Source organism: Pomacea canaliculata, linkage group LG13, assembly GCF_003073045.1.
Source record: "Pomacea canaliculata isolate SZHN2017 linkage group LG13, ASM307304v1, whole genome shotgun sequence".
Taxonomy (NCBI): Eukaryota; Metazoa; Mollusca; class Gastropoda; order Architaenioglossa; family Ampullariidae; genus Pomacea; species Pomacea canaliculata.
Genome location: NC_037602.1, coordinates 5896939 through 5924933, shown reverse-complemented (window position 1 = coordinate 5924933; position 27995 = coordinate 5896939). Strand labels below are relative to the sequence as shown.

At 40.0% G+C, this 27995-nt stretch overlaps 1 protein-coding gene across 2 annotated transcripts; it reads left to right on the top strand.

Moving 5' to 3' along the window:
• The first annotated feature begins 26 nt into the window (after positions 1 to 26).
• On the top strand, positions 27 to 27258 carry LOC112553545 (protein SMG5-like). Of its 2 annotated transcripts, none has more exons than XM_025220830.1 (26): positions 27 to 255; positions 1964 to 2062; positions 2393 to 2522; positions 2782 to 3031; positions 5163 to 5252; positions 5759 to 5837; positions 6070 to 6192; positions 6452 to 6523; positions 6766 to 6974; positions 7774 to 7917; positions 8231 to 8400; positions 9546 to 9654; positions 10161 to 10367; positions 10563 to 10796; positions 11208 to 11315; positions 11650 to 11716; positions 12438 to 12567; positions 13399 to 13474; positions 14769 to 14947; positions 15341 to 15499; positions 18641 to 18700; positions 19943 to 20099; positions 23855 to 23945; positions 24487 to 24567; positions 25183 to 25340; positions 25928 to 27258. In XM_025220830.1, the coding sequence occupies exons 1-26, from the start codon at positions 188 to 190 to the stop codon at positions 25993 to 25995; spliced, it is 3318 nt and encodes a 1105-aa protein (XP_025076615.1). In that variant the 5' UTR covers positions 27 to 187; the 3' UTR covers positions 25996 to 27258. The 2 variants fall into 2 exon arrangements, with proteins under 2 accessions (XP_025076615.1, XP_025076614.1); XM_025220829.1 differs by having other exon boundaries at positions 2779 to 3031.
• Positions 27259 to 27995: the final 737 nt, after the last annotated feature.

The window sequence follows — 27995 nt, the reverse complement described above, 5'->3', positions numbered from 1 at the left end:
GATAATTCCGAAGTCACGTTTTTTCACGGGAAAGTCACATGACGAAAGAAAAAGAAAGTATGGCGACCAGACATTGGCAGGAAGAGGGAAACAAACAGAAAATCGAGGATATTGAGGCTGGTACAGAAATCTGAATATGGGAAGGAGCTGTGATGTTGATTTTATTAGCTAGCGTCAAGCCGAAGCGATGAAACGAGTTGCAGCTCTCGGAAATGAGCCCAAAACTGACGCAGATCGCGCGAAACGCGCATATAGGTATGATGAATTCGGATTTATTATTATCTACACTTGACAATAGATATCTTCCGGTTATAATGCAATTATTTGTAGATTAAGATATGGTGAAGAAGAAATAAACTCAACCACAAAGCTAGATATTTCGTGGGAAGGTTGCCAAAAAATGTTGCTTTTGTAGAAAATAACCTCGATATTCTTATTTCAGGTTTAAGCGTACAACACGTGAGTTTCTGGCTGTTGTCGTAATTACTTCATTAAGCAGGTTATTTTAATGACATATTATTAGACTGTGATGTTTGATTGAAAAATGAAGCAGATTTTGGAAGCATTTTTTGTGAGCACTCAGGGAAATATGACGGGTATAGAAACATGACATAAAAAACATAAAACCTCATCTTCTGACAGCTGTTACCTCAGCTTTGTTTCAAGATTTTTAAAAAGTTAATGATAAATATGCTTGGTGAAAATTTGATCTGTTGTCTATACATGTATTGTAGATTTGTATTGTATACACTGGGATTACTTGACCCACAACTGCTCACAAAACAACGGCAAAAAAGAATCCTTTCTCAATTCTGGACATATTGGTACAGATTAGAGTGGTATATTTTCCACTAAAAAGGATTTCAATCAAATGTATTTCTTAACATATGTGACCCTCCTCAGTGAATTAAGTCATAAGTCGCGTAGAGCAGTTTTGTGCTAGAGGCCCAAAAGGTGATAGGGGTCAATTTTGTACAGTTTGACTTTTCAGTGGATTCCTTGGTCATTAAATTATCAGCAAAATACACTGCTATAATAAAATAAAAGTTAGAAATTAACTTAAAATATGTTTTATATTGAGGTACCCAACTGCGATCCGTACCGATTTCAGACGAAATTCAAACGCTGTTTCGATACTGTTTCCCAGTCATAACCCCATCGTGTTATACCTTGCCAGAAAGCCCAGAGTCTGTATGTTCAACTTCTTAAAAGAACATTTCAAATATTAACTGATCAAAAGATTTATCTGCAAAAGTTTAGGAGTAAACAAATCTGGTTGGCCATCTTGACCCTAATCTTTGAACCAGCTTTTCTCCAAAGGTCACCACCATACTGTCACACTTCAATTGTTTGTAACTCACTCGCTTTTAGGAATAGAAGAACAACTTTTGTATCAAAAGAAAGTTCAGAATCTGTACTTTTTAAAAATATGCAATTTGGCAAATTTCTGACTTAAGACTCAATTCTTTGTGGAGGGTCACATATGTAGTTACTATAGTTTTTTCTTTTTTTTTTCTATTGTTGCAGCTTCACTACATCAGATCAGTTTTATCTTTAACTTTGTTCAAACAAGACCTCTTAAGAGCACTGTTTAGTAATGACAGTCACCATTAAGATCTAGTAGATGGCATAGTGTCAAACTAAGAAGAGCAAATTTTCTGTTCTAAATTGTTGGTTAGCCAGATGGCTTTATTAAGTAATATCAACTAGTCTTTGTATATTTGTGCATTATGAACACTTTTATATTTGGTTAAAAAGTGAAAGCATAATTGTACAAGAGTTTTATCTTACTCCCCTGCCTCTTACTGATATTTTCAAAGTACTGGCATGTGTTTGATATTTGGTTTCTCAGCAATATAGTTTTCAATAAAATCACATTCTGAGAATATAGATTATAGACAAACCAAGATAACTGTTAAAAAAATAATGTTTAAGAATGTTACCAAATAACAATATTTTGCAGAGGAGCTGTTGAAGCAATACGCTGTTTGGATGACATCTACAAACAGAAAAAAATCCTCAGAGATGTTTTCCGGCAAGATGCAGTTGCGTTGAGAAATAGGTGGGTATGTCTGTTATTCCTTTTGTGTTGTCCATGAAAACTGTTTATTCTGGGTTACTGGATGGAATTGCCTTTGGGAATTAAAAAAAAAAATTGTGAGCAGGACTGAGATGAAGGGACATCTCAAACTTATCGTTCATTTAAGGGGCATTTAAACTTGAGTAAGAATTTAATTCGTTGGTAATGTGTTCTTAAGGAGTTTTCAAAACCACGGTTTCTTATTCTTTGGGTAAAACAAGATTTTCAGGGTTTCCTAGAAGGAGAAGATTGATGCATCCTTCCAGTAGAGTAACTTCTACAACCTAAGCCTATGTATCACTTTTACTTTAGGCTCAAAGAATACTGTGAGAGGCTGATGTTTCTCAATCCAGTGGAATATGGACGCAAAGCTGAAGAAGTTTTATGGCGCAAAGTGTTCTACCAGATCATTCAGATGTTCAAACATAACAAAAAACTCAAAGTAAGTTCACATGCAGTCACCAAATGTGTAGAGTGTATACATTTTATTTTATTGGTATTGTACATGGGTTGTGTACCACACATTCTATGGCTTCTTTCTCCCACCCGCCCACTCAGCTATTACCTATTTTCTGAATTTTCCTGACATTTGTGGAGTCATAATTAATCAGGGTGAATCTTTTTGTAAATATGCATTAATTATTAAAACAGCTCACGCCTAATCAAAAGCAACCATCATTATATTTTTACACTGACAGCAGGTCCGTCATCATGGCTCTTTAGAAACAGCCTACCGGACTCATCTGGCTGGAGCCATGGGCTACTATCAGCATCTTCTTTTCCGGCTTCAGCAGGATTTCCATCTCAGCCTGACTGGTGTTCTAGACTTCCAGATGGTCACAGACTCCCGCATCACAGGAATCAATAACAGTCGCAAGATGTGGTCATCGATGGCACAGGAATGGGCACAGCGAGCTTGTCATCGCTGTCTCATTTGTTTGGGTGATATAGGTAAGGGAATATAGCCATAAGGGGGACATAAATGAATATTTTACTGTGGAGGGCTGTGTTCTCTTGGGAGAAATGCGTGCAAATTTAAAGTCACCTTTTGCAAATATTATCAGATAACCACAGCTTTTGGAAGTGGAAGAAATATTGCACTAGATTTATATGGCTTAATGTCTAATGCTGAAAAACTGCATGTCCACTTGCAGGACAATACACAATACAACTTAATTGATCCCCAGGGGCAGTTGAAAATAGTGCTCGTACTAGCAATAATATATAGAGGGTTCGCAAGGTCCTTACCTATTCCTACAGGTCCTTACGTAGAGAATTTTCGCCTTATGGCCTTATGTCCTTATATTTGCCATGCAGTCTTTACAATTCCTCACACATGTCCGTACATTTTCTCTGTGACCCTTATATCCTTATATCGATAAAATATTACCACAGATTTATTTTTTGTACCTCTTCTAAGTCCAAATATTTATTTTCGGAGTCTACTTTTGTGCAAAATACAGACGATTCTTCGCCTCACCACTATTTTAATCACGCGACTGCCAAGTCTCGTTTGCCACGAGAACTGAGATTTTAGTCTTGACGGATGACCACATTTCTTTGTCTTCTTGACGATTCAAAAAATGCCTGGGAAGTGTTCTTTTCAGGAAAACTGGCTAAAGGAAAAAGGCTAAACTGCCTTCTTGAGGATTTGTTGATGACATAAGACTGCCAAATCCCTCTGCCTGGTCCCAGTGATCTTGGAACAGATAATAGCAAGGGAGACCAAACTGTTCCTGTTCCCTTGGGAAAGGCTGTGAAACCTAGAGATGAAAGAAAAAGTAATGAGACTTTTAATGAAGGACTGATAGAACAGAGTGAAGATGACAGGGCTGACAGAGAAACATCTGAGTTTCCGTAGGAGATACAGACGTTGTTGGCTCTTACAGAGGATCATGTCAGTGTTGATGTCCTATTTAAGCTCGTTATCAAAGATAGCACTAGATATTTGTAAATGTCGACTGCCTCGTTGCCATCATCATGGATAATACTGATGACTGCTTCAAGCGTGTTCTTCCGAAAGTCGAAAAAACATTTCCTTAGTCTTTGAGGCATTCAAGACAAGAAAGTGTTCATCACACCAGCGAACAAAGTCAGGAAAGGTGCCACTTTGATTATGTTCACTATTATACAAAAGAGAATGAAGGATGCGTCCACAGATCCCATCTGAACCCGGAGCGTTGTTAACATTTACTCACCTCGAGAGATCCTTGACAGAGGACTAGGCAATCACTAGCTCGTGCTCAGTGACCAGAGACTGTTTTAGTGTGGAAACCTTGTGAGAGAAGTCATGTTTCTCAAAGCATTCATAAAAAGAAATATGTTTGAGCAAATACAATAACGCTTCATATTCATAGGCTTATATACTCTTCTTTGGACCTGGTTTAAACATTCTCTAATGCTTCACAGTTTGATGTTTTTTGCTTATCCACCACATAGATATGTTATTTAACAGAGTTAAAATTGCTGCCTTACACCAGTTGTGATACTCTTGTTCCCACCATTAAACTCAAGCACCATAAATACCTATCATTTACAAACTTATAAAAGTGACAAACTTTCATTGCATTAGATTATTTTTAAATGTATGAAAGCTTATAAAAATACTGAATTCCAACATAGTGCATGAAGCATTGCATGTAGAGTTGTGTAATTATTGGGGGAAAAAAGTTTTGATGTTTTTCATTATTATTATTGAATGTTTCTGGTAAGTATTTGGCACTTTTGCTAAAATATTTGGGCAGTGTTTGATTGTTTCTTATTTTAAAAATGATGCAGTGTGCTCATAGAAGTTGTCTACACTATGATTACACATATTTTTTAAATGTACAATGAAAGAATAATTTCCCATTCTTGGGTGGAACTGCTTTAAAGCATGGCATAGATAAGTGTACAATAGAAGAATGATTTGCTAATTTGCCATACTTAGGTGTAGCTTCTGCAAAGCATAGCATAGATAAGTTTGATAAGCATAGATGGCAGTTTTTGCATCCTCGTTATTTATAAACTCCTTCACATTTTAAGCCTTTGTTTTTATATTAAAAAATTAATCGCTCACATTTTTACATTTTTCTTCGTGCAGCAAGATACCAGCGAGACATTGACCATACTCTTAGTGCAGCTTTATCTCAGAGATTCTACCATCAGGCATTTATGCTTTTTCCAGAAATAGGTTAGAGATTTCATACATGTGTATCACTTCTATGCTTTTTATACAAGTGAAAGAAGCATTTCTTTTTTAAAGAAAATTCAGGAGACCTTTTATTCTCATCCTAGCAGGAGTTACAGATAGTGCGCAGTTTACTAAGATATTGTTTATGTTACCTGTAAGTGAAAAATATATTATCACTGTTAATTTTAATCTTAATTAGTTTCTAAGTAGAATAAAAAAAATTGTTGACTTGAAAATTGTGGCCTACTGTCTGATTTGCTATAATGCATGATCCCTATTTCATCTTTTTGTGCTCATATGAGCATGGAGACAGTGACTGCCAAGACCTATTCCTGAATTTAAGAGCTATAGTTTTAAACTTGCTTGGTGTGGTAACTTTACACTCTGTTAAAGATCCAGGTAACTTTTGTGCAAAAGCTTAAACAGTATTGTTAAGACTTTTAAGCATTTCTGATTGAATGTTCCAACAGGATTCACATATTTTATCTTTCCTGGTTGATTTGCAGGAATGCCTCATAACCAGCTTGGAACATTAGCTGGAGGTAGATCCTTTTCCTGTGATGCAGCATACCACTATTTCCGATGGTAAATCTAACTGTTCTTGTTTTTTCTGAATTTTAAAACTATATAACTTGCAATTTGTTTCTTTTATCATAACTCATTTTATCAATTCACTAGTAAAGTGAAGCTTCACTGAGAAATCAAATTATAACTTTTTTTTTTAATTTATACCTTAAAGTTTAAATTTTGAAAGCTTTCTATTATGTCTGTGATTACAATATACGCTTTACTATTCTTTTTTTTTTTTTTGCAACAGTCTGGCCTGTGATAAGCCATTTGATGGTGCCCAGGGCAACTTGAAACGTCTCTTTGAAAAGAACCAGACTCGCATCCAGCATCAAAATCATGCTGCTCGGGATCTACCACCTGATATGCAGAGGTTTGTAATGTTATGGCTTGATGCTGTATGGTATTGTAAGATCAGAGTTAATAATATAAGACAAATAAAAGGCAAATTCAAATGTTAGAAGAAGAAAATGAAACCAGATAAATTAGCAGAAGATTATAAGAATCCTATGGGGAAAAGACTTCATAGCAAGATATTAATTTCTGATTATTTTTTTTATTATTATTTTTTTTTATTATTATTATTCCAGTTTTTTCAATTAATGATTTAGTCATGTTTTTCTGATTTTCAGGTTGCAGGATATTCAGGGCTTTTTAGTGGGCTATCTAAAATTAATGGAGATATTCTCTGGGTCTGAAGACAGGTGAGGTTTTAATTTAGAAAGGTTCATTTGCATGTATGAGTGTGTGAACACATGCATGCTCACCTTTGTGCTTGTTTCTCTAGTATTATTATAAAAGCTTTGTGTTATATATTTGTCATAATTTTGAAGTTCATGTATTGGTTCTAAGTAAGGTATGAAACTTTGTGAGAAGACACTTGACAACAATTATAGTCTCTTTTAACCACAAGTGAGGACAGCATCTGGGATGGTTATGATTGCAGTATGCCTGTCACTGAACTTCAGTGCATGTGCCAGCAGACCCTGCAGGATTTCAACCTCTGTATGTTTTACGAGCCTGGAGCTGCAACAACCATTGATATGATTCAAGACCTCTCATATTCTTTGGATCATCCTCAGTACCTGGACGACGACCTTGTCTTTAAAATAATTACCAGTCTCATCTGCAACATCCACTTGCTTCAAAAAATAGGTCAGGAGTTTTTTATTTTTGGTATTGCTTTTTCATTTCTTCTTCTTTTTTTTTATATAAAAAGGGAAATCCTACATGATTCTTAGTGCTGTATTTTTTTTTTTTTTTTTTGAAATTTAAAAATATATTATGAGTTGCTCTTTCTTGACATCTATGTAACTGTTTCTTCTCCCTGTTTTGGAGACCAATATTATCTTTGATGCTTATAACTGAAAGCGATTTCCTGCATGCTAGCTATAGGATTGAACTGAAAATAAAAGAAACTCTTTAAGAAAACAAACTGGCAGTGTCATATAACTGTTCGTTGTTTTTTGTCTTATATGGTATTGTACTGATGATCAAGGAATGTTTAATAACCTTAGACAGCAACACAAACAGTGAATCTTGTCACATCCCTCACTCAGGGATGCACTGTATAAAGAAAAGTAGTATTGACCTTATCTAAAGTTTTACCTCTCTCATCTCTTGGAGATTAAGCTGAAATAATGTTAATGTCATTTCATTTATTGCGATATTATCTTTCTTTTTATCAGTTAAGATTTTATAAAGCTCACAATAAGTTACTTACACACATTTTAGATAAATGAGACTCTTAATATTTATCAAAGAAAACTGTTTTCACATTACACAGATTTTCAGTTTATGGTTTATCTTCCTGAATGCATCCTTCACAGAAATCATAAGTCACCTGCAATCGTTTTTTTTTTCCCCTAGCAGTAATCCCAATAAAGAGATTTGCATGTGACAATCATTAATAAAGTGCATCATGATGATGTTGATTTAATATATATACTTCCAGGGTCCAGACATGTCACTGTTGCAACTGCATTTTTGCTAGCCCTGTTCTCACACACGCTGAATCATGTCATCATTCGACTGCAGGGTGCATTATATGACAAAGAAAACCCCAACAAGTTGCTAGATTCTGGTCTATTAGCAGAAGGTATGGATGTATCTATTACATGAGAAGAAATGCATGTTATTTTTCGACAAAAGCCAATTGATAAAAGATAAATATCCTTGATTTGTAGAAGGTTAGTCATTATAAAACTATATGTCAGAGTTTAAATAGGTACAAAGTTGCTGTATGCTTAAGAATGCTGCTGGCACCTGTTTAATGATGTCATGGATGTCTTAGAAACTTGCATAATGGGAGAGGCTCTAATACTTGATAGATGATGCTTCTCTAAATGGGAATCTTACACGTAATGATGGTATGTATGGATAGAGAATTGTACATTTTTATTGTAATGCAGATCACCCAGATGAAGCCTCCTCAGACTGTATGGATGAAGTGTCTCCAAGCCCTCCTGTCAAACCTAAGGAAGAAGTCAGCTCAGATCGGCGAGAGAGCAATAGTTCTGGTCCACCTGTCACAGATGGGAACATGGAAGAAGGAAAAAATCTGGCAAAAGATCCAGCAAAAGTAAGAGTTTTCCCAGGAGGAAAATTTGAGCATTAAGTCTGTCAAAAGTGATAAAATCAGTGCAGCAGAGTCTGTAGCAAAGCATGAGGCAAGCTGTGTACAGTTCTATTTCATATCTGCACCTTGTTCACCCCTTTTCAGCCCATTGCTGTATATGGAAAGGGTAGGATGTAGACAGTTGTTTCCTTTAACTGGCTGTATTTCTTAGAGGTTGTCACTTAACATTCCATGAAGCATTTCATTTTTTAGGAGCTGCAAAGCTAGTTATGATTACCCATTTTACTCCTGCGCAAAATTTGTCATACAATTTAACCATCCTAATGCTTGCATATTACTACATTATTGTAAAGGGGAGTAAATGCATTTTTGTGTGTGGAAAGTATTTTTTACTGCCTGGACTTATTTCCCTTTGACCAAGGATAGGTAGGTTTATGCACATTATAGTCTGTGGAAGAAATTCTTTGTGCAACTTGTTTTTAAAAAAATCATGAGCCCTTTTAAGGCACAGGGCAGCAATGCAACTCAAACTGACAAAGTCCAGATGTGACAGATGTTGTCATTGATTCCACTGATGACTGTCTTGTATGCTTGATGGATATAGTCAGTGATGATTAACAGATAAACAGAAATTAAACTGTGGCATCAATGAAGAATGAAGAACAGAAACTAGAAAGCGACAGGATCTGGTAGACAGTCATTATGCAGTGTGTGTTTGTGTTTGTAATGCAGATGTAGGCAAAGATAAGCCTCCCCTACAAGACAATAACTTTCTGTCAGCTGCAAGGCCACAAGTAGACAGCAACACAAACAATGACTCTTGTCGCATTCCTTGCTTAAAGATATACTGTATAAAACTTTAGAAATGAGTTGTTTTAAAATCATGCATCCTGCTACACTTTTTCTCTAACTAGAATCACTATTTATCCACGTATGCTGTTTTAACTTAAAGTAACTTTTCCTTGACTCACAACAGTTACCTAACTATTAACCATCTGAGTCCCAAAACAATACAGTATCATGCATGTAATCTTGGTCATAGAGCTAATTTAAGGACAACCAAAGAACTTGTTCTTAAAACAAAGAAGTTAAGCGCTTTAGACAAAATCAATTTTCTGTGCAAATAATGCCATTATCCTTTATCATAGCGATTGAAATCATCTCGTATCCGAAACCTACGTCGTCGCAGGCGGCGACATCCAAGTGACAGCAGCAGTGACTTGACAGACATGTCAGAAGAATCTGATCTGAGTGAAGGTATTTCTGATTTTTATTGTTTGGGAATTTTTTTTTTTTTTTTTTGGGGGGGGGGGGGGGGAATGTAAAGTGTGTGTTTACATTTTTGTGAGGGGGGTAGGGGAGGAGTAGCATGGATTAGGTGTTTTGTGTTTTTTTAAAAAAGAAGAGAGTTTTTCTTCCTTCACTTTTTTTTTTTGGGTGAGGGTATTTTTATGGGTGTAAAGTAGTTATAACAAGAAGGTGTGGAGCAGTATTTCTGCTGTATAGTATGCTGAGAGTGTGAGAGCATCTGCATGTGATGTCCAAAAGAATAAAAGGTTATATCACTTAGTATTATAACTCTTAATAACATTGTAAAGATTAGCATAATCTAAGAGAATATTAATTTTATACCAGGGATACCAAAACTGTTTACATAGCAACATAGCACCAATTTGTAGTAATTTTACATCCATGTATAATAGCAAGATAATATATGTTTAGTGTACTTGCATTCATTTAGTACAAATGTTAACTTGTGACAGGAGGAGATGACGTGGAGGAGGACGACGAAAATCTGTCTGAGGATTCTGAAGATGATCTTGTCAATTTTTTTGACAATGACTCTGATTCAGAGTTGTCTGACTCCATCATGGACTCTGAAGACAGACCCTCCCAAAATGACTCAAAAGTCTTGAACAAGGAAGATGCTACTAAATCTTCTGTCAATGGAGAAATTTCACCCCAAACAGGTGGTTACTGACTGGCAGATATTCTTGCTTTGGTGTGTGGAACACTTGTTCTAGGCTTCATTACATCATTTCAAGCTGATTTATATTTCTTTTTAGACTTTTCTCTCTTGATTTCTCTAGCCTGATCTGTAGAGGCAAAAAAACGTTTTTTACTCTCTATTTCACATTAACCTTTTGTTCCACCCTGTGCAAAAGGTTCTAAAGGTTCCAAAGGTTCTCGTCCAGCAAGAACCCAAGGTGGCAGTGGAGACTGGTCTAACCTGGCAGAACGCAACACCCTGGCCAACATGTCTTCAGAACTGTTCTCTTCTTCTGGACTCTTTCTTGGACAAAACTTGAGTCTTGACCTGGGACACTATGCCAATGGCATCTCAGCTGCACATTGTAATGAAGTCATGCAAGGGAAGACTCATGTGCCTGTTCCTCCAGGTAAGGCAAAATGGGTAAACAAGTTTTGGTTGGCTTTTGGTTGGTGGTTTTCGGTCTTTTTTTTTATTCTAGAGTTTTAGGTCACTAGAAAATATGTCTTAGGACATGACAGGTGTCACTTCTTTTGTCCACCCAGTCCTTCTGTGTTAGATTTTAACAGTGGAATCACATCTCATTTCAGAAAACATCACTTTATATTGTCCTGTTGTCCAGTCAATCAGTCTGTTACATTTAATCTTGAAATCACTTTTTATATTATCCCAGTATCATAGTTATATTTATTTTTTTCAAGAGGATGAATAGAGAAAAATTTGCTTTAAGGTTATGTGAATTCATGTAATTTAGCAGGGGCTTTCCACCTCATTTCTTTTCAACATCTCTCTCTTTCTAACTGTGCTTAAAATCATACAGGTTTCCTTTCATCAGAAGAGGCAATGCACGTAGCTGATATCACAGAAAAACTGGCCAACTTTGTCATCGAGACTGATACTGAAGCTAGCATTGCTCCTACTGATACTGGTTGGTTGATGGTTTTATTTCTTCACATCAGATGTTTTCCTTTTTTAAATAAATAAGCTAGATACCCAGAAAATAAAACAATATCATTGGTTCTTCAGATCCATTCATTTTTGGCCTGTGGAAATCAGTTATTTAACATATTGCAATACTCTAAATCTGTGTCTAAAAAAAGGAAAAATCGACATGCACAGACAGGAGACATGAGAAATATCATTGAGAATGTTTTTTTCAGCTAAAAGATGATTACAAGTTTGGAGTGTTTAATTCTTACCTAAACTTAATGATACACAGTTTATGCACATTTGTGTGTGTTTGTGATTCATTTATTTTTCAGAACAATCAGGCATGACAGACACAGATGAAGCTGATAATGAACAGAGTTCTTCCAGTGCAGCTGAAAAGTCAGTCTTAATCTCCTCTCTTTCTTTTTCTTCCTCTCTCCCTCTTTCCCTCCTGAAATACTGGAAATAAATCTGTTAGTAATATTCAAAGTAAATGGAATATAAAATATAAGTAAATGGAAAAGTGCAGTGTCATATTAAGTGCCTGAGCGAAGACATACCTTTGCATAAATAATTTGGTTTCCATTTGTCCCATGTTAATGGAGAAGCTCACAAAATAATGTATCAGTGTATGTATGAGCGTTACTACATTTACTATGTAAATAACAAGGATGAAAAGTTAAGTGAAGAAAAAAACACTTTGATAACATCTGAACCATCACAGCCACTGTTTGCTGTCATTTTTGTAGTTTAAAACTTTCATTTATATACATTGCTACTTTAAAACACAGTTTGGCATAAAGATTACAATATCAAAGTGGGACTTTAAAAGTAGATGTGTAGCAATATGTTGTGTTAAATCTTTCTTGTAAATATGAACACTTTGACTACTTTTTTTTTTTTTTTTTTATATATATATATTTTAATGGACTCAATCTGCAACGTGATTTGTTTGGCATCGGTGAGACTTCAAGTTTTGTTTTCCTTGGTAATTCTTGTGAGTTGTTCCGATCTCAAGCAACAGAACAGACATGTAATTGGTTCCCTTCTCATTGGCTGTTTAGATCTTAAGTAAAAGCAGTTACAGTACAGGGTCACTTGTCTATTCCTGTGATTCCAGGCATGAACTTGAACAGCGCCATCTTCAGCAAGTGTTGCAGGTCATTCAGGGTGAAGGTCTTCTGACAGTGGTGAAGATTATGTGTGACTGGATGATCTGTCAGGCTCCCATTATTACAGCTTGTGCACAAGTATGTCTAGGATACGTGTAATCAAGAAACTCGTTTCTCTTGTTTTTACTTAAGTTTTGGCATGTCGGCCTATACTTACACTCTCTGCACTGTAGTGAAACTGCAGTTCCATGAGTATTAGATGTCAGTACCATAAGTTGAAGAAACCCAACATTTCAGAACATTTCCATTGTGTTAGCCTGATATAGAAAACAGCAATCAATCCTTCACGGTGAACTGTATATGACAGTATGGAGTCCTAGTGGGAAGTTCACTCATAATTTTCTGTTTTGTATTTGTGTTTTTTACTTTTGTAACTGATACTGTTTTAGTATACTCATTACTGTCATAATAGTTTGAGAGGAACAGTGTAACTTGATAACAGTAAAATGTACATTTCTTTTTTTACATATACTTATTCTGTCTAAATATATTTGCTCTGTTGTTAAAATATTTGCACTCCTGTTTGTGAATGGGCATGACTTAGCCAAATAAGCAGGTATATTGTTTCCCCTTTGTTTTGGGGTTGTTTTTTTTTTTTTTTGGGGGGTGGGGGGGTTGTTGTTCCATGCACTTATTTTGTCTCATTATTTTCATTACAATATTACCTTTCCTCATACTTAATCTTTTTTTTCCCCTACCCCTTTTAATCCTTTGAGTCCATGCTTTTCTATTGGCTATAAGTATTTTAAAACATGACTTTCACAGCTTGTGAGCTGTCGATAACAACATTACTATCATGGTTTGAAAATTATGTTGGTAACAAATTAATTGCAAGCTTTGTTGTTTTATTTTTTGTTAGTGCAAGGTGGTCAAGAAATTACAAGTAAGCCACTTTTTCTAATGTTTCAGAGTTCCCAGTCACTATGGAATCGACTGTCTGTTCTTCTTAACTTTCTGCCTCATGAAAATGACTTAGTACAGCATGGTGAGGTTATATATAATATGATTTTTTTTCGATAGGCTTTTTTTTGAACAGGTTACATATTTTTGCTCAGTGAATACCCAAAAGTGATTGTATTTGATGTGTGGACTGAAAGGAATGTAGTAATGCTAATAAGTATAAATTGTATTTTAAAAAGTAATTAAGAGAAGAACACCTGTCAATTTAAAAACAGCCTTGTAAATGTCAGAGAGTTCTGCCTTTCCTACCCCAAAACCATTTCCCCAACCACATTTCACTCAGACCATTTCAATAATTTCAGTCCTACTGATTGCTCCCAGTCTGAGTAGTTGAAGGCACCACATCTTCACCTGCACTTTTGAAATACAGGTGCCTCATGGCTCAGTTCTTGCTCTTTTTATTCATCATATATATAGCAAGCCATACAAACAGCAAGCAGTAGCCTGGATATCCATGAACAAATCAAAATTGAATAACAACAATACTGTTAGTCTGAAAATGTGTGCCATCTTCTATTAATTTTACTTTCTCTGGGGGTAAACATCCTTACCCAGAATATCAGGAATCTTGGCATTGCCATTAACACACGATTGTGTCATGAATCTCACATCATGGCAGTGTTCAAGTCCATCCTCGTTAAGCTGTACGGGATCAGCCACATTCAACCCATCCATTCAGTTTCTGCCAACAAGTAGGTCATACCTCCATTTGTGTATCCTGGCTGGATTGTTGCACGTTTCATTCTCATTGACCTTCCAACCACCTACTGGGCAATCTTCAAAGATCTTAAAATAATGTTGCTTTTATTTCTTAAAAGCCAACCATTCTACACCCCTCTTTCATGAACAGTCATGGCTGCCAGTTCAAGCTTGCATTGATTACAAATACAAGATTGCTGCTATATGTACCAAGGTCTTCACAGCCCACAGCATACCTGAGATGCTGACACCCTACCACCCAAGTTGGTTTCTTCGATCTGCTAGTACTAAACTCCTCTCTGTGCCACACATCAAATGAGCAATTCAGCGGATATATCTTTTCCCACAAATGCATGGAGTTTACTCCTACATGGGGAAAATGTGCTCTACAAATTCAGCTTTATTATCATTTATTAAATAACCATTGGGTAGAATAGTACAGAAGTAGGAAGCGTAAATTGTTCACCAGGCTCGTGGATATAGATTTTATTACAGAATAAAAGGAGTGGGTAAGCAACAAGTGAAAATAAGCACTGCCTGCAGTGGAAATGGAGAAGATAAAAACTCGAGAAAAATTTTAAAGCCTTACACATTTGGAATCCTGCCTGCCACTGTTTCAGATGAGTGTTGGCAGGAAGAGCTCAAAGGGGTGATCGCCAGCACACGGTGGCAACAATGGATGCAGGTCTTTCCAATTACAGAAGATATCGAGTTATGTCAGTTACCACCTCTGGCAGAAATTCACGCTCATTTGGATTTCACAACATCACATAGAGGCCAGCTGACTGACATGCAAGAGGTGAGCTATCTTTTCAGGAAGAATGGGGTTGATGTTTTGTTCATTTTGGGTGTTCTGGTTTTTTGTTTTTGGAGGAAACAGATTTGCCAAAGAAAGAATGTGTGTATGTTTTTCATCACTTTGCATGCAGTGAACATTATGTATTAAATCATACTTTCAAGTATAATGGTGACATTTCCATAATTGTTTTTCTTAGATACTACCCATATATGAAGTTCAAAATATTTTGTTTCAAGCTACTAGTATGCTCTGTAATCCAGACTAATATACTGGAATACATAAAATTCAACTCGAAAATGAGGACAGTTCGTTGATGTAGCAATACACCAATTCTATGTGACAGATCACATTTCTATGTACCTATGATAACATGCCTTTTTTTTTTTAATCCAGACTTTTGTGCGTATATGTGCATTACGACACTTTGGCTACTTCCTGTCGAAAATGGAGGGCTTTGATTTCACGTATCAAGATGACCAGGCTATGTTCTTTGGGCCTAAAAGCCCAGAGGATGTGAATGACGGGAATGAGAAGTTAGCACAAGAGCGTATGGTAAGCCCATAACATTTGGTGGTGATGATGGCAGGATTTTCATTTGTTTTGCTTCTCTCTCATTACAGAAAATAGAAGCGATAAAAATGGATGTTTTTGCAAGATATCATCACTTTTTATTTGTGCTTAAATATGCAGATAAATCAAAGTACTAAATTTACATATATAATTGAAAAAGAGTCACTGTAACTAGGGGATGACCTAAATTTTTATCCTCAAAGCTGTGCATTGCTGTAGTAACTGTCCTCTTTGACATGATATCCTATACCAAACCTAATGTCTTATTATCGTTTCCCAGTATTGCCATAAAGTAAAATTCTGGTCAGCTTGGTTGTTTGAAACGCACTTCTCCCTCACAATAGAAGTGCTCTAAGCACAGCATCAACTGCAGCAAGTCATGGAGATCATGATTGAAAATAATAATTTTAAATTCTGAACTTGACAATAATATAAGTGTGCAGAACAAAAAAAGAAAAGGAAGAGATTTAAAACTGTAAGAGAGATTACTCCATTTGAAATCATGATTGCTAAAAAAAAAAATCACATAAATGCCAGTACTGTTGAAACATTACAAAGGGGCTGGAAAAAGTACACTCTGCAGAGAATGAAAGTAATGCATCCCTGCCTGCAGGGTGTGTGAGATGTTTCCTGTATTTCCCTAATTATTTTCATTAGGCACAGCCACCGCAGTGTTCTTGTCTTAAAGCCAATTGGAAGCTAGGTTCTTGACACCACTGTAGTTGTTGGCAACAGCCAAGATTGGTTTTCACACCTTCCCAGATGGCAAGCACCTTTCCAATCCAGATGTGATGTGCAATAGGTCACCACAAACTTGTGGGATTGCATAGTAAAGATTAACACTTCAGAAACTGCTTTTTTTTCCAAAATAATGTGGATGAATAGTAAATTTTTGCTGATGTGAGCTGCAGAAATCTTATTCTGTAAACTTCATTTTTATTTAATATGCAAATATCTATTAAGCCAGAAATGCTGTTTGCGGGCATATTGATATTTCACTGGTGGCTCAGTCGGTGGGGGTTACCATCACTTTAATTTCTGTACCAGTGTATATTTTCATGAACAGAGGACAACAGAAACATATATTTGTTTTGATTTGCAATAGCACTGAAGGCAGATTTTGGGGTGTTTTTGTATTTTGCGAGAGCACTCAGAAATTCCTTCCGGTGCCAGACGGAGAGTTACAACAGTTGGAACCAGGCACCCTCTGTTGCCGATTCAGATCAGACGTAATTAACGTGCTCGGGCCTCCGTCGCGGCCACGTAAGCTGGCCGTGATTTACGTCCTGATAAATCCGTTCGGCCGATATTTTTATCAACACTTCTCGTCACGAGCTCTGGCTCGTGGTCGCGAGTGATTGCGGAAGGAAAGAAAAGCCATCTGTTGAGTTCCCAACATCCCCTCCCGTGCCCACCTCACCCCCGCCTGTCGGAACACTCTTCCCCTCAACCCGCCACCTCCACTCTGCACCCGATTAGAGGGTTTCGTATGTCGTCGAAGCCTCGATGGAGTGGGTTGGTCTGTAAATGACATTACCTCAAGAACGGCCGGCAGGGCACTCGACAAAGGAGGGTAGATGAAATGAGAGTGGAGAAAGGGGGGCTGTTGGGAGATAGGAAGGGCGTGCCCAGGAGAGATGATGGTTTGGGTCGCGGCTGACCCTTTCGAACAATTGGTCCACTGTCTGGTATTTCAGTTCTAGTCAGTTGATGAGGGATCCCCCATGAGAAGGCGAGGTTTGGGGGCAGGGGGAGTGTTGGGACGATATGATGGGATGGGCTGGGAACAGGAGGTATAGAGCAGGAAAGGTTTATAGAGGGTCGTTCGACGGTCGTTGGTCGGGGCCGTCAGTCAGAACAGGTGCTTTGGGACGTGCTGAGATGAAGAAACGAGTACGGAAACAAAGAGGAAGAAAGCCGTGTGCCGAGCGTATGTGCGCACGCGCGTGCGAGAGGGAAAAAGCGCGAAGCATGGCGCTAGTGTCGCTCGCAAGGCGGGAAAGATGGGGTGGGTTGAGAAATAAGTGGCTGTTCATTCTTTAGGATGTAAGCGACACTTCCCTGCTGTGTACATTCGCACCTCCAGCATTCCATAGAGGTTACACAATCCGCCACCGCGGAGTCCCTAGGGAGCTCACTTCCAGCCACTGCGAGGAAGTGCTGTTGCGGGGGCGAGCTTTTGACGGGTGGTATTCGCCTTCCTCCCTCCCCGCCCCTCTCCGCCAAGAGGTGGAGGTGAGATCCAGCTTGAAATGCGATTAGTTTTTTATTACTACTATTATTTTTAACTTTTAATCAGCTGCGGAGGAGGAGATGGCTGGCTGGTTACCAGAGGTGGGGGTGGAGATGGGTGTGTCGAGATTGTGCACTGTGCCAGCAAGGACCTCGTCCAATTTCGCTGGCTGATGACCGCGTCGATAGAGATTGATACACCTGATGGTCCTGCCCTCGGCTCGCCCAACCTCGGGGGGAAACCAACCCGTACCGTGCCTAATGAGGCGCGAGTATACGATGCGACCCTTTGCACCCGTTGGGGTGAGCGGAGCAGGGAGGAGGGAAGCCCTAGCAAGAGAGCTGGGGTGGGGGAGTGGTGAACTCCGTGGTACGAAGCATGGGCAAGAGTGCTTTCGCGTGATAACGAGCAACGGGCTGGATGGTATCGGGGGAGGAGTGGATCAAGCCAGGATGGAGGTTAAGACGATCTGGCCGCACAGGTTGCCAGATGATAGGGAATAAGGGGTAAAGCCTGGTTCTGGGTCAGTGTGGGTCTCTGAACATCATAGGCCTGGCGGTTACGATAATCGTCCTAGTATCATATTAGCGAAATCTGCCAACTGACTTTCAATGGAGGTGTGGTGGTTGGGGAGACAAGCCAGTGGGAGAGGCTTCCACACCACCACCCCTCCAAAGGGGACAAGGGAACTTGTTGATAACAGAAGCGCAAGTATGGGTTTTTTTTCTATGCTATGTTAAAACTTTTCTTTCCTCTTGTTAAAACATACACTGCTATGCTGTTCTTTTAAATTTTTTTCTGGTCCGTATAAATAATGAGATATCTTTTGTGTGAGCTGCTCGTAGTAATCTGAAGCCGGATGTATAATGAGCCCTGTCGGGTCGTTTCAGAGAGACGCGGACACCAGGCGCAATCAACTCATGAGGGACATGGCTCAGCTGCGCTTGCAGGTAAGTTACTTCCCTTTGCACACTCCTAGTGTGTGCTGGTGAAGAAAATTATTTTCTGCTTTGTGGTGGTGGTTGTAAAATTAAAAAAATAAGACAAGTAGACTGTTTGTCGCCACTAAAGTTTGTCTTTTAATTTTTCTATCAAACTAAATCATCCCTGATGTAAGGTTAGCTGCACATTGTGATAATAAAGCTTATTATTTAGCTACCAAGGATAAAGTCTCTTGGGCTTAGTAACAGTTGCTTATATTGGGCTGGGCTTGCTCATTAGCTTCGACCTTAATTGTTGGCTCTCTCTCGGCACCAGCAGAAGACCAGCAACTTGCTGCTATGTCGCTACGCACATTTTTCTACATTTGATACAGCCACTTTTTAAGCCGTTACAGTACGGCGATGACTTCAACAGTCAGAATACAACATTGACTGCAGTATTTCCTCTTCCCTCGCAGTAAGAACTCTATCTAAAGATTTTAATGAGCCATCTCACAAGAAGCCTGCCACTACCATGCATGCCTCCAAGACAATCTGTATAACAAGCTGTTAGTATTCAGACCTCACAGAAAATCAATACAAAGAAGCCTGCAACCGTTCTTGTTATTAGACTCTGCCATTCTGCGGCTGTCTCGGGATGCCCTTCAAGAGATCGCATTCTTCTCATAGCACTGGAATCACTTGGCTCAATTATCAAGAGGCACGGTCAGCAAAGTGATCGAACCATGATGCTTCAAGTGCGGAACGGAAGGGTGCTTGGAGTACAGATAAATAGTCATCGTCACCATGTGTTTTTAATCTTAAAGAGTTTATGGTATTTCTCTGGCATAAAGCATAGTAGTATTTGACAGCAGGCTACCGGCAGCTGCAGTAAAAGTAAATATAAACATCACTTACACACACACAACACACACAACGCCTACGAGAAAATAATACTTTCTAGAAACAGTATTTGATAATCTTGCTGAAGTGTTTGACCTCCCAACTTGCAACGTCTCACACCCAGCAAAAGCTGAAACTCATTTGGAGAGGATTGTGCGAGTGTCATGCCTCATGTGTGGCGACTTCCACAAGATGGCGCTGAAAGCCAGATGAGAACTTGAGTGTGTCTCGCGATTTCCCAACCTAATCACGTCGTCAGGGTCTTGGGGTTTTGTTGGGTTTTTGTTTTGGTTTTGGTTTTTTTTTTCCCCATTTTTGTCTTTCCTCTTCACTGCCTATGTGTGATGCCGCCCGTATGGTTGTCTTCAGGCCGAGGTGAGTCAGCTAGAAGGATGCTTGGAGTCGGCGCAGCAGCCGCACTTCCCACCATACGTCATCGTGGACGCCGCATCGCTGTGCACGGCCCTCGGCTTGGTGCGGGAGCTGGCCCAGAGTTCCCGCTGCATCGTCATCATCCCACTAGCAGGTGAGTGTGGTCTTGCCTTTGTGCTGGACGGACTGTGACTGCTTTGCTGCTGACATTTTTATTTAACGGCCTGTAAGCGTTCAAAGTGAGCTTTGATATCATTTACTGTCGGGGTAGCGTAAGAAATGAGCGTAATGAATAAGGGTAGGGAGAAATAATAAGGACAATAGAAAGGAGAAAGCGTAAACGGGTGCGCGTGATTGTTTGTTAATATAACACCATCGCAGCATATAGTCTTTAGCCTGAGGTGTGTCGTGTGTGGGCGGTTTTTCATGATACTGTAGGCGCTGGGCTATGCTAGCTGCAAACAAGACGTAAAACTCCGGAGGGCCCCTACCATTCCCACCAACGATGCGACATTTTCCCAGTTAGATAATGATAGAAGTCGAATTTTCCCCGAGCGTCGATCTGAATAAAAGATGTGTACGTGCACAGACACGGGGAATAGAAAGTCTGCAGCACATACTGAAATGGTGTCCAACCCCATTTCTACGTCCACCCCGCTTTGGTCAAAGCACACACACACACCCCGAAATAATTCATTGATTCATGGATTGACAATACTCACACAGCTCGAGAGGGTCTCCAGATTACTCACCTCACTGTGCAGTGAGGGATTCTTCCAGTTTCCTCACCCCTCATCGTTCATCGTTTGGAGGGGAAAGGGACGCATGCTAATCCAGAATGTACAGCTTTTTTTATTGGCTAAAATGGCGCGCTCTCTCTCTCTCACGCGCACACCCATCCCACGCAAACGAAAGATACTCAATGCGTGCAATTATTCTCCTCCTAACCCTCCCTCCCCCATCCCTACCTAACCTCATTTTGTCATCCTTCTGTCGCGTGTTGTCATGCGCGCTTGTCTGTCGTTTCCTTTCGGTCTTTGACCTTCGTAAACCCTCATCGGGTTCACTTCAGCAGTTGGGGAGATAACTTACAAACCTCTCGACGCCTCTTGCCGTCGACACTTAAGACCACGTTGGGTTTGTTCTTTCAGCCGCTTGTGTTTTTCCGCGGCCACTCCTCCGGCTTCCTCTCTGTCCTTGTCCCGTGAGTTCCGCCACTGTGCATGTCACACAATGCTCGATAGTGTTTTCAGCCGGACGTCTCCATCATCATCACTTCCTACTAACTTCTCTCCCGCCCTTGCGAGTATTGCGTTAAACTGTCTATTGTCTCTTGATCCTGATTCATAACTCGATCTTTGTCGTCCTGCACGCCATTGGACACATGGATTGTTACCCTTGCTTTCTTTTTTTTTTTTTAAGTATTGTAACTCAACGGCTGAGCCATGTTCTATGGATGACACACAATATCACGAGATTCGGTGGTCATAGAATGTTAAAAATACTACGTGGGTGTTGACTGATTTTTGTCCAGGCTCCGGCCTAAGGTCGTCTTACAGACAATCACATCAAGATGCTGACGAACTTGGTGACTCTCCCTCCTCCCCACTCCATAACCCCTACTTTTGTATGTGATTTTGTAGGCGAATGATGTTTTGTTATAAGTCTAGCGCAGCAAAATATAGGTTTGTTGACAACCTTTAGGTTGGTTTAGGCTTTGTGGAAAGACTGTGTGTGTTGTACACCACCACACTAGTGTTCGTGACAGCCAGTTGTCGAATACACGTGGCCTTACCCAGCCAGCTCAGATGGTGAACTCCGTGGGACGGAGCCACGGAGGTGTCCCCCTTGACCCCTCTCAGCTTCCATTGCTTTCAGATTCTTATACAGTGGAGTTCCTGATGTTTATCCGAGAGTGGCATTGGTGAGAACTGGAGAAGAAAGCAGAAGAATGTGTGTAATAACAACTTCAGGAAGAAGGGCAGTGTCAAGCGCCCTTGTCTATTTTTATCCCTTTGGCGGTGGCAAGACAGGTGTTGGAAGTGTTTTGCTGTCAGGCAGCAAGTGACAGAGATGGAAAGGAGACTTAGCTGAGGTGTAAACTCTTGTCCCTTGTAAGCCAGGTTCCGTGTGAGGCGCGTGCCAAGACAAAAGTCGGGCTGTGTACAGATCCACGTAAACAATTCTGGACTAGTAGAGACAGGGCATTAGTACTTTTCACGTTTTTTCCACGGTCCAGAGTGCATCCTCCGTGCGCTGACTAGGGTAAGGTGATGGAAGGTTAATAACGAGCAGAGAAGGACGTCACAGTTGTAGGCGGATACGTCGGCCTTCCTGTCAGAAGAAGGAATAAGAATTAGGTTGTCGCTTCATTTCCTCATAACTAATCTCTCTCTTGTCTAAAATTATGTAGTGTTGTTCCATAGGTGTCATAAACATTTCCTATATCATGCTTTTAACACAAAGCCCGCTGACGCTGTCGTTGATGGCCACGTTGGCAACTTCTAACTTTTGTTACAACCAACGCCAACCAGTGTGCGATCAACATGTTGCCAATATACTGCTGCCAACATACAGCTAGAGTGTTCCTAGTGTTTCCCAGATGCTGCCAACCTGTCAAGTGTCGACAGCCCGACCTTACAGTACTGTGTGCGCCTCCCTTCAGTTCTGGTAGTCTCTCCTTTGCTGGACGCCAAACCCATACGTCGGTGTAGGAAATGACGGAAGTGAACATTTCGCCACCTGTGCTGCCCCCCGGCATGACGGATCGCCCCGAACTACGAGGGTGCCCAGTAGCCGGGTGGTCGTCTGTCACTGGAGGCTGGGCAGCTGTGGTTCGTGATAAATGCCGACGATGTTTTCGCTTGACGGAAAACGCGTGGTAGAATGTTGCGAGTGTACATGCGCACACACACATACACTTTCACTCACACACCGCGATATATCTTCACCTTCACTACCTCTCAACCCAGTACCCATGTGCGTCAGTTGCTGAACTGTTTCCTCTGAAATTAAAATATTTCCTGATGAATATTTCAGCATGTCGTTTTTTGTCGCGCAGGAGACTGGCACCTTGCAAAAGCACCTCTCTAGCAACTCGGAATAAAATAAAACTAATTCACAAAGATGACAGAGGATTTCTTCGTTTCCGCATTATTTTTCCTGTTCCCCTGTGCCCATCTGTGGGCGTGTGGGTGACGAGGGGCAGTGATGTTTTCTTTGAAGGAAACCGGTATGACAGACATTGTGAGGTTTTCTTCCAGTTAACAAATCTAAACTCAAAAAAACACATCGTACTTGCATGTTCCTTTTATTGACCAAAACTTGAAAAACCAGGTTTATATTCCCCACCACACACCTACTTTCAAGTTGTGTGTGCTACAGATACAAACGTCCTCTCCATACAGAAAAACAGCGTTTTCTTTTAGGTCTGATGTTCTTGGAATAACCAAGTTAGTGCAGCAATTAAGTGAGCTAAGTTCATCAACTCAAGTATTGTGCAGCTATTGCTTTTGCCATGATTCCACCTGTCAGCAAAGTACAAGGTGCTAGAATGGTGAAAAGTGTGTGAACCCCTTTTGTGTACCCACCTCTTTCCATCATGAAGAGTATTAACATTTGGCACACATTAAACACAAGTTTTTGATCGCTTTTCTTCAACAAATAGAAGAAGCTGCTTATCTCATCATCAAGTTTTTATTAATGAATATCAGTTTATATTTGTTGACTCCAGTCGTGGTGCGTTAACCTTAGTCACCCTGTATTTGTTATCCTCCATCATGTTGTGTTTGTTGACCCTTATCTCCCTGAACTCACAAGCCTAAATCACCCTGTCTTTGATTGGTTTTAAAATAAGTGATGTGGTTCAACTCATATGTTTGTTCTTGTTTTTTATTTAATTGGTCACAGTGATTGATCAGCTGGATGTCCAGAAGAAGGAGAGTAGTGGGGCAAGGGAGGCTATTCGTTGGCTGGAGGCAGAATTCCGGCGTGGAAACAGGTACCAAGCAACATCCTCCTCATATATTTTATGTTTGTAGTACCAGCTGCAATGGCAGTGTTTATTTGAGAGTATTGCCCTTAATATGGACGCCCACACTTTCTAAAAGCAAAGCATGGTATAGAGGTATCATGTCACCATTTCTCTGTCTCTTGCTTTCTCTCAGTTGTGTTGTGGCTAAGAAGGAGCATCTAGTGAAAATTAACGCCTCACCAAGTACTGAGATTAAGCAGGAAAATGCTTTTCATTGCTCAGATTCCCAATTTACAGGACATGACCGTGGAGGCTTCTATGTTTAGAGAAGAATATTTTGAGTACTAAAGAAAACGACATATTATTTTCTCGCTTTAAGTAAGTTAAATAAATATTTATATGTGAGTTGTTACTGGTGAATCACTTGGTTATATTGCATGCACTAGTTTGTGTGAGATGTGAACAATTTTTTTTTAGTATGCGGCAGTTATGATTCGGTGATATCACCTGTGGATATCTTCTGTCAGTGTCTTCATACTGGTAATCATGATTCGGGTTAATTTTACAGGTACATTCGCGCCCAGAAAAGCAATGAGACTGTTAGTGCCAACAACCAACGCATCAGCAAAAAAAGACATCGGAATCTGTGGTAAGTCTGTTCCCGTGATCGACATTCACTAAGATATGTTTAGCAAAAGATAGGAGAGTGGAGTAATGACAAATATTAGAAAATAACACGTCATTAATACTCACGATGCTTTGTTAATAACATGAATCTTCGTCCACTTGAAAGCATAATCCATGTAAATGTGAAACTTTTCATCATAAATTAGGAGTCTTACATGCAGTCGTATCAGCAGTGGCATTTTTACCTACTTGATATATGAAAAGATGTCATTTAAGGAGTTGCAAATGTTAGATGTGTGTCCTTTTCTAAAACAAAAGTCGCATTTTCTTCTGTAAGTGTTTTTTTGAGGGGGATCCATAAATTGTCTGAATTTGTGTCCTGATGCCAGACATTTCCTCATTTTCTTCTCAAAATATGAGGTGGTCACTTTAAGACTTTTTATATTATTCAAGTTAATGAGTCTTGTGCAAACTGCAAAAACTGTAGAACTCGTCAGAAAATCTAGGATACAAACGTTTCTTTTTTTTCTTTGGGAAAACGTGGTTGACGAGAGGAGTTGGTTGAGTTGGTATCCTCTTTTCCTCTTTCAGTGAGTGGTTTGTTTAGCAAAGGGATGCATACTTGTTTTCCGTGCAGGTACATGATGGAGGTGTTAGGCTGCGGGCGTTACCTGGCTAGACAGAGCAGTCATTTTACCTCCGGGTCTGTGGTGGCCATCCTGACGGCGCACTCCCTGTTCGCTGACAACCCGCCAGCACCAGTTCAACATGTGCAGACTGCCAGCCAGGAGGAAGGTAAGACTGAAGAAAGATAAAGGTCGTCCCCAAACACTTTTTAGGTTGTTGGAGAGTGAGCTGTTAGAAGCCTCACTTTTCTCGCAGCCAGCTTTAGGGTGGTGCCTATCTCTTCTCCATCGTTTCCTTACCTTCCCCAACCCTATGTGGAGTCAGGTACCCATTTCTGACAGCTGGATCGACTGGGTGTAGGAGGGGGTGCTACGCCAGTGTTCTAACGATAATGTCAGAAAAAACACCCGTCCCTCCAAGAGTATAAAGGTGAGGGAAAAATGTTGAATTGAGATGAGAATAACAATACAACATTTTCATGAGAGAGGAAATGAGGTGTCTGTATGACCTGCCCATGGAGGAAACGAATGTTGACTTGCTGCTGTGATACATATAACTGTTAAGCAATATTCTCAACGTGTGTGTAACCCGCTCCCTCGCTCTGTGTGTGTGTGTGAGTGAGAGAGGGGAGGGAGGAGTGTGGGTGCGTGCAAGGGACTTAGAACGAGAGCAAGGTATTCCAGACTTGTAAATACATACCCGACAAACCTCATTCCCCTACACCACACATACAATTTTCTTTCTCTCATTTCCAGGGGTGTCCATTGAGAATATCAAGGAGTTTGTCAGCAAGTGGCGTCCTGTGTGGCAGAGCAATGGCTGAGCTCCTGGCCAAGCTAAGGGACTGTCGTCCTTGAATTACACAACAAGCCTTCGTGACCGTGTCTCGGGAGTGAGTGCCCTCGGTAACCACTCGACAACAGGCGGAAATCAGCGGTCATGCGCGGCAGCAGTGCAGAGGGGTACTTCTGGCCTTCTGCCTTAGCCACCGCCAGTGTCCACCCCAACTCGCCTGTTGCTCGCGTACCCACCCACACACCTACCCCACTTCTTGGTTCTACAGGGTGTGTGTTTGCAGGTGGATCGTTTGTTGGCTGCATCTTTGTCTTTGGAGACTTTAACATCAGTCTTTGGTTTAACGGGGATGAGGGAATCAGTGATTTAAGATGATCGTGATAATGATGGCAACGATTACGGTGATAAATATGATGAGAATAATGATGATGATGATGATGATGACTAAACTGATGATAATAAGGATATAAGAAGTAGTCCAGATAATAATGATGCTGATTGCAATGACAGTGCTTATGATCAGATGCTATGCTCTTGCTGTAGGAGTTTTTCCGTTGAAACAAAATCTACCTTGAGAAGTAGGCTGTCGCGTCCCTTTGAACTCAAAAGGGACTTGCTTAATTACCTTCTGTTAGTTTCACTTATTAAAGCATGATGGATGAGAGGAAAAGACGCTGAAGTAGGTTCTCTGTCTTTGCAAACATCAGCCGTGAATATCAAGTTATTTGAGATGATGCCTTTTCAGAGCTTGCAGCAGTAGATGATAGTACCGTCTGTAACCCTACTGGCACAGTTTCTGGTATAACAGTAAACAGGGTTGGGGTTTGTTTTGGTTTTGTTTGGTTTGTTTATTATTTTTTTTAATTCATCTATATTTGTACCCGATAACCTTTTAATGCTTTTTATTTTCCGTTTGTTTTAAGTAACAGCGTGCATATTTTATGAGCCAATCAAGCTGTGCACAGCCAAACCACGGTTTTATGTAAGGCGTGTGCCTGTGCGTGCACGTGAGGACGCTGTATGTATGTGCGTGAAAGAACTGGAAGCAGCAGACTTCTTTCAGGAAGGGAACTAAACAGCTGATGATCGGACGTGTCATGCGAGAAAATGTTGGGAGGGAAAATCACAAAAGGACGTGGAGTATGGTGATGTTCACCATCTGGGTAGATGCTTAACTCCACCCCAAATCCCTTCTGTCTCCCATCCCCACGTCTCCAGCTTCTCTTCCTCCTCCTTTTACGCTCACTTCTGTTACAGTTTTATTTAAAATCCAATAAAGAATACAAATCAGTTTTTTTAAGCAATTTTTTTGTAATCTGTGTAAGAATGTTGTGTTGGAGGGGACAGCAGTAGTGACAATAGCAACATGGGGCACGTTAGTAAACTAAGAACATTAGGTTGGTGAGTAATTGTTTGCCTTTCTTCAAAAGCCTGGATTAATTAATTCCTCTCCAGTCAAAAGACCCAAGCAGATCAAGTCCTGACGCCGAGCCCAGAGGCATCTCTGCACGCGCAGTGGGGTGAATCTTACATAGAATATTGGATTAAATATAACCAAAAAAAAATCTACAGGGTTGCACCCTAGTGAGACACAAGGCATCTCTTTCTCAAGAGGCGCAAGATGGTCTGGATCGGTCATGTGACCCTCTGTCCGTTTTTCGAGCTACCATCGATGGAGTTGACACCGAGGTAGACAATAACAAACTGACTTACAAACTTAGTGGAGCAGACTGGTCATTCCGGTCAGGTACCAGTCAGGGGGTAAATGAATGAGACCAGAAAAAACTCCAGTCTAAAATGATTTCCTTTGCAGAAGCCAAATTGACAATGGCGTACCAAGTAGAAATGTACTTCCAAAGCGGGTTCTGAAGCAATTACATTTGACTTGTCCTGGCTTCGAAATTATTTTCCATAAAATTGCAATTTTGAACCGTCACTTCAAGTTACATATTTTGTGTCGACTTTTACACGTGGTGTCCCTTGCGGTTATTAATGATGTCGCTCGACGCAATGATTTATGTCCCTTGG

What these genes read in the sequence shown, in the direction of transcription:
- LOC112553545 (XM_025220829.1), top strand. Translation starts at nt 188, where the DNA reads ATGAAACGAGTTGCAGCTCTCGGAAATGAGCCCAAAACTGACGCAGAT. An exon ending in TCATGTGCCTGTTCCTCCAG is followed by an intron (nt 10,797 to 11,207) that starts GTAAGGCAAAAT and finishes AAAATCATACAG; the next exon opens with GTTTCCTTTCATCAGAAGAG. An exon ending in GACTGCCAGCCAGGAGGAAG is followed by an intron (nt 25,341 to 25,927) that starts GTAAGACTGAAG and finishes TCTCATTTCCAG; the next exon opens with GGGTGTCCATTGAGAATATC.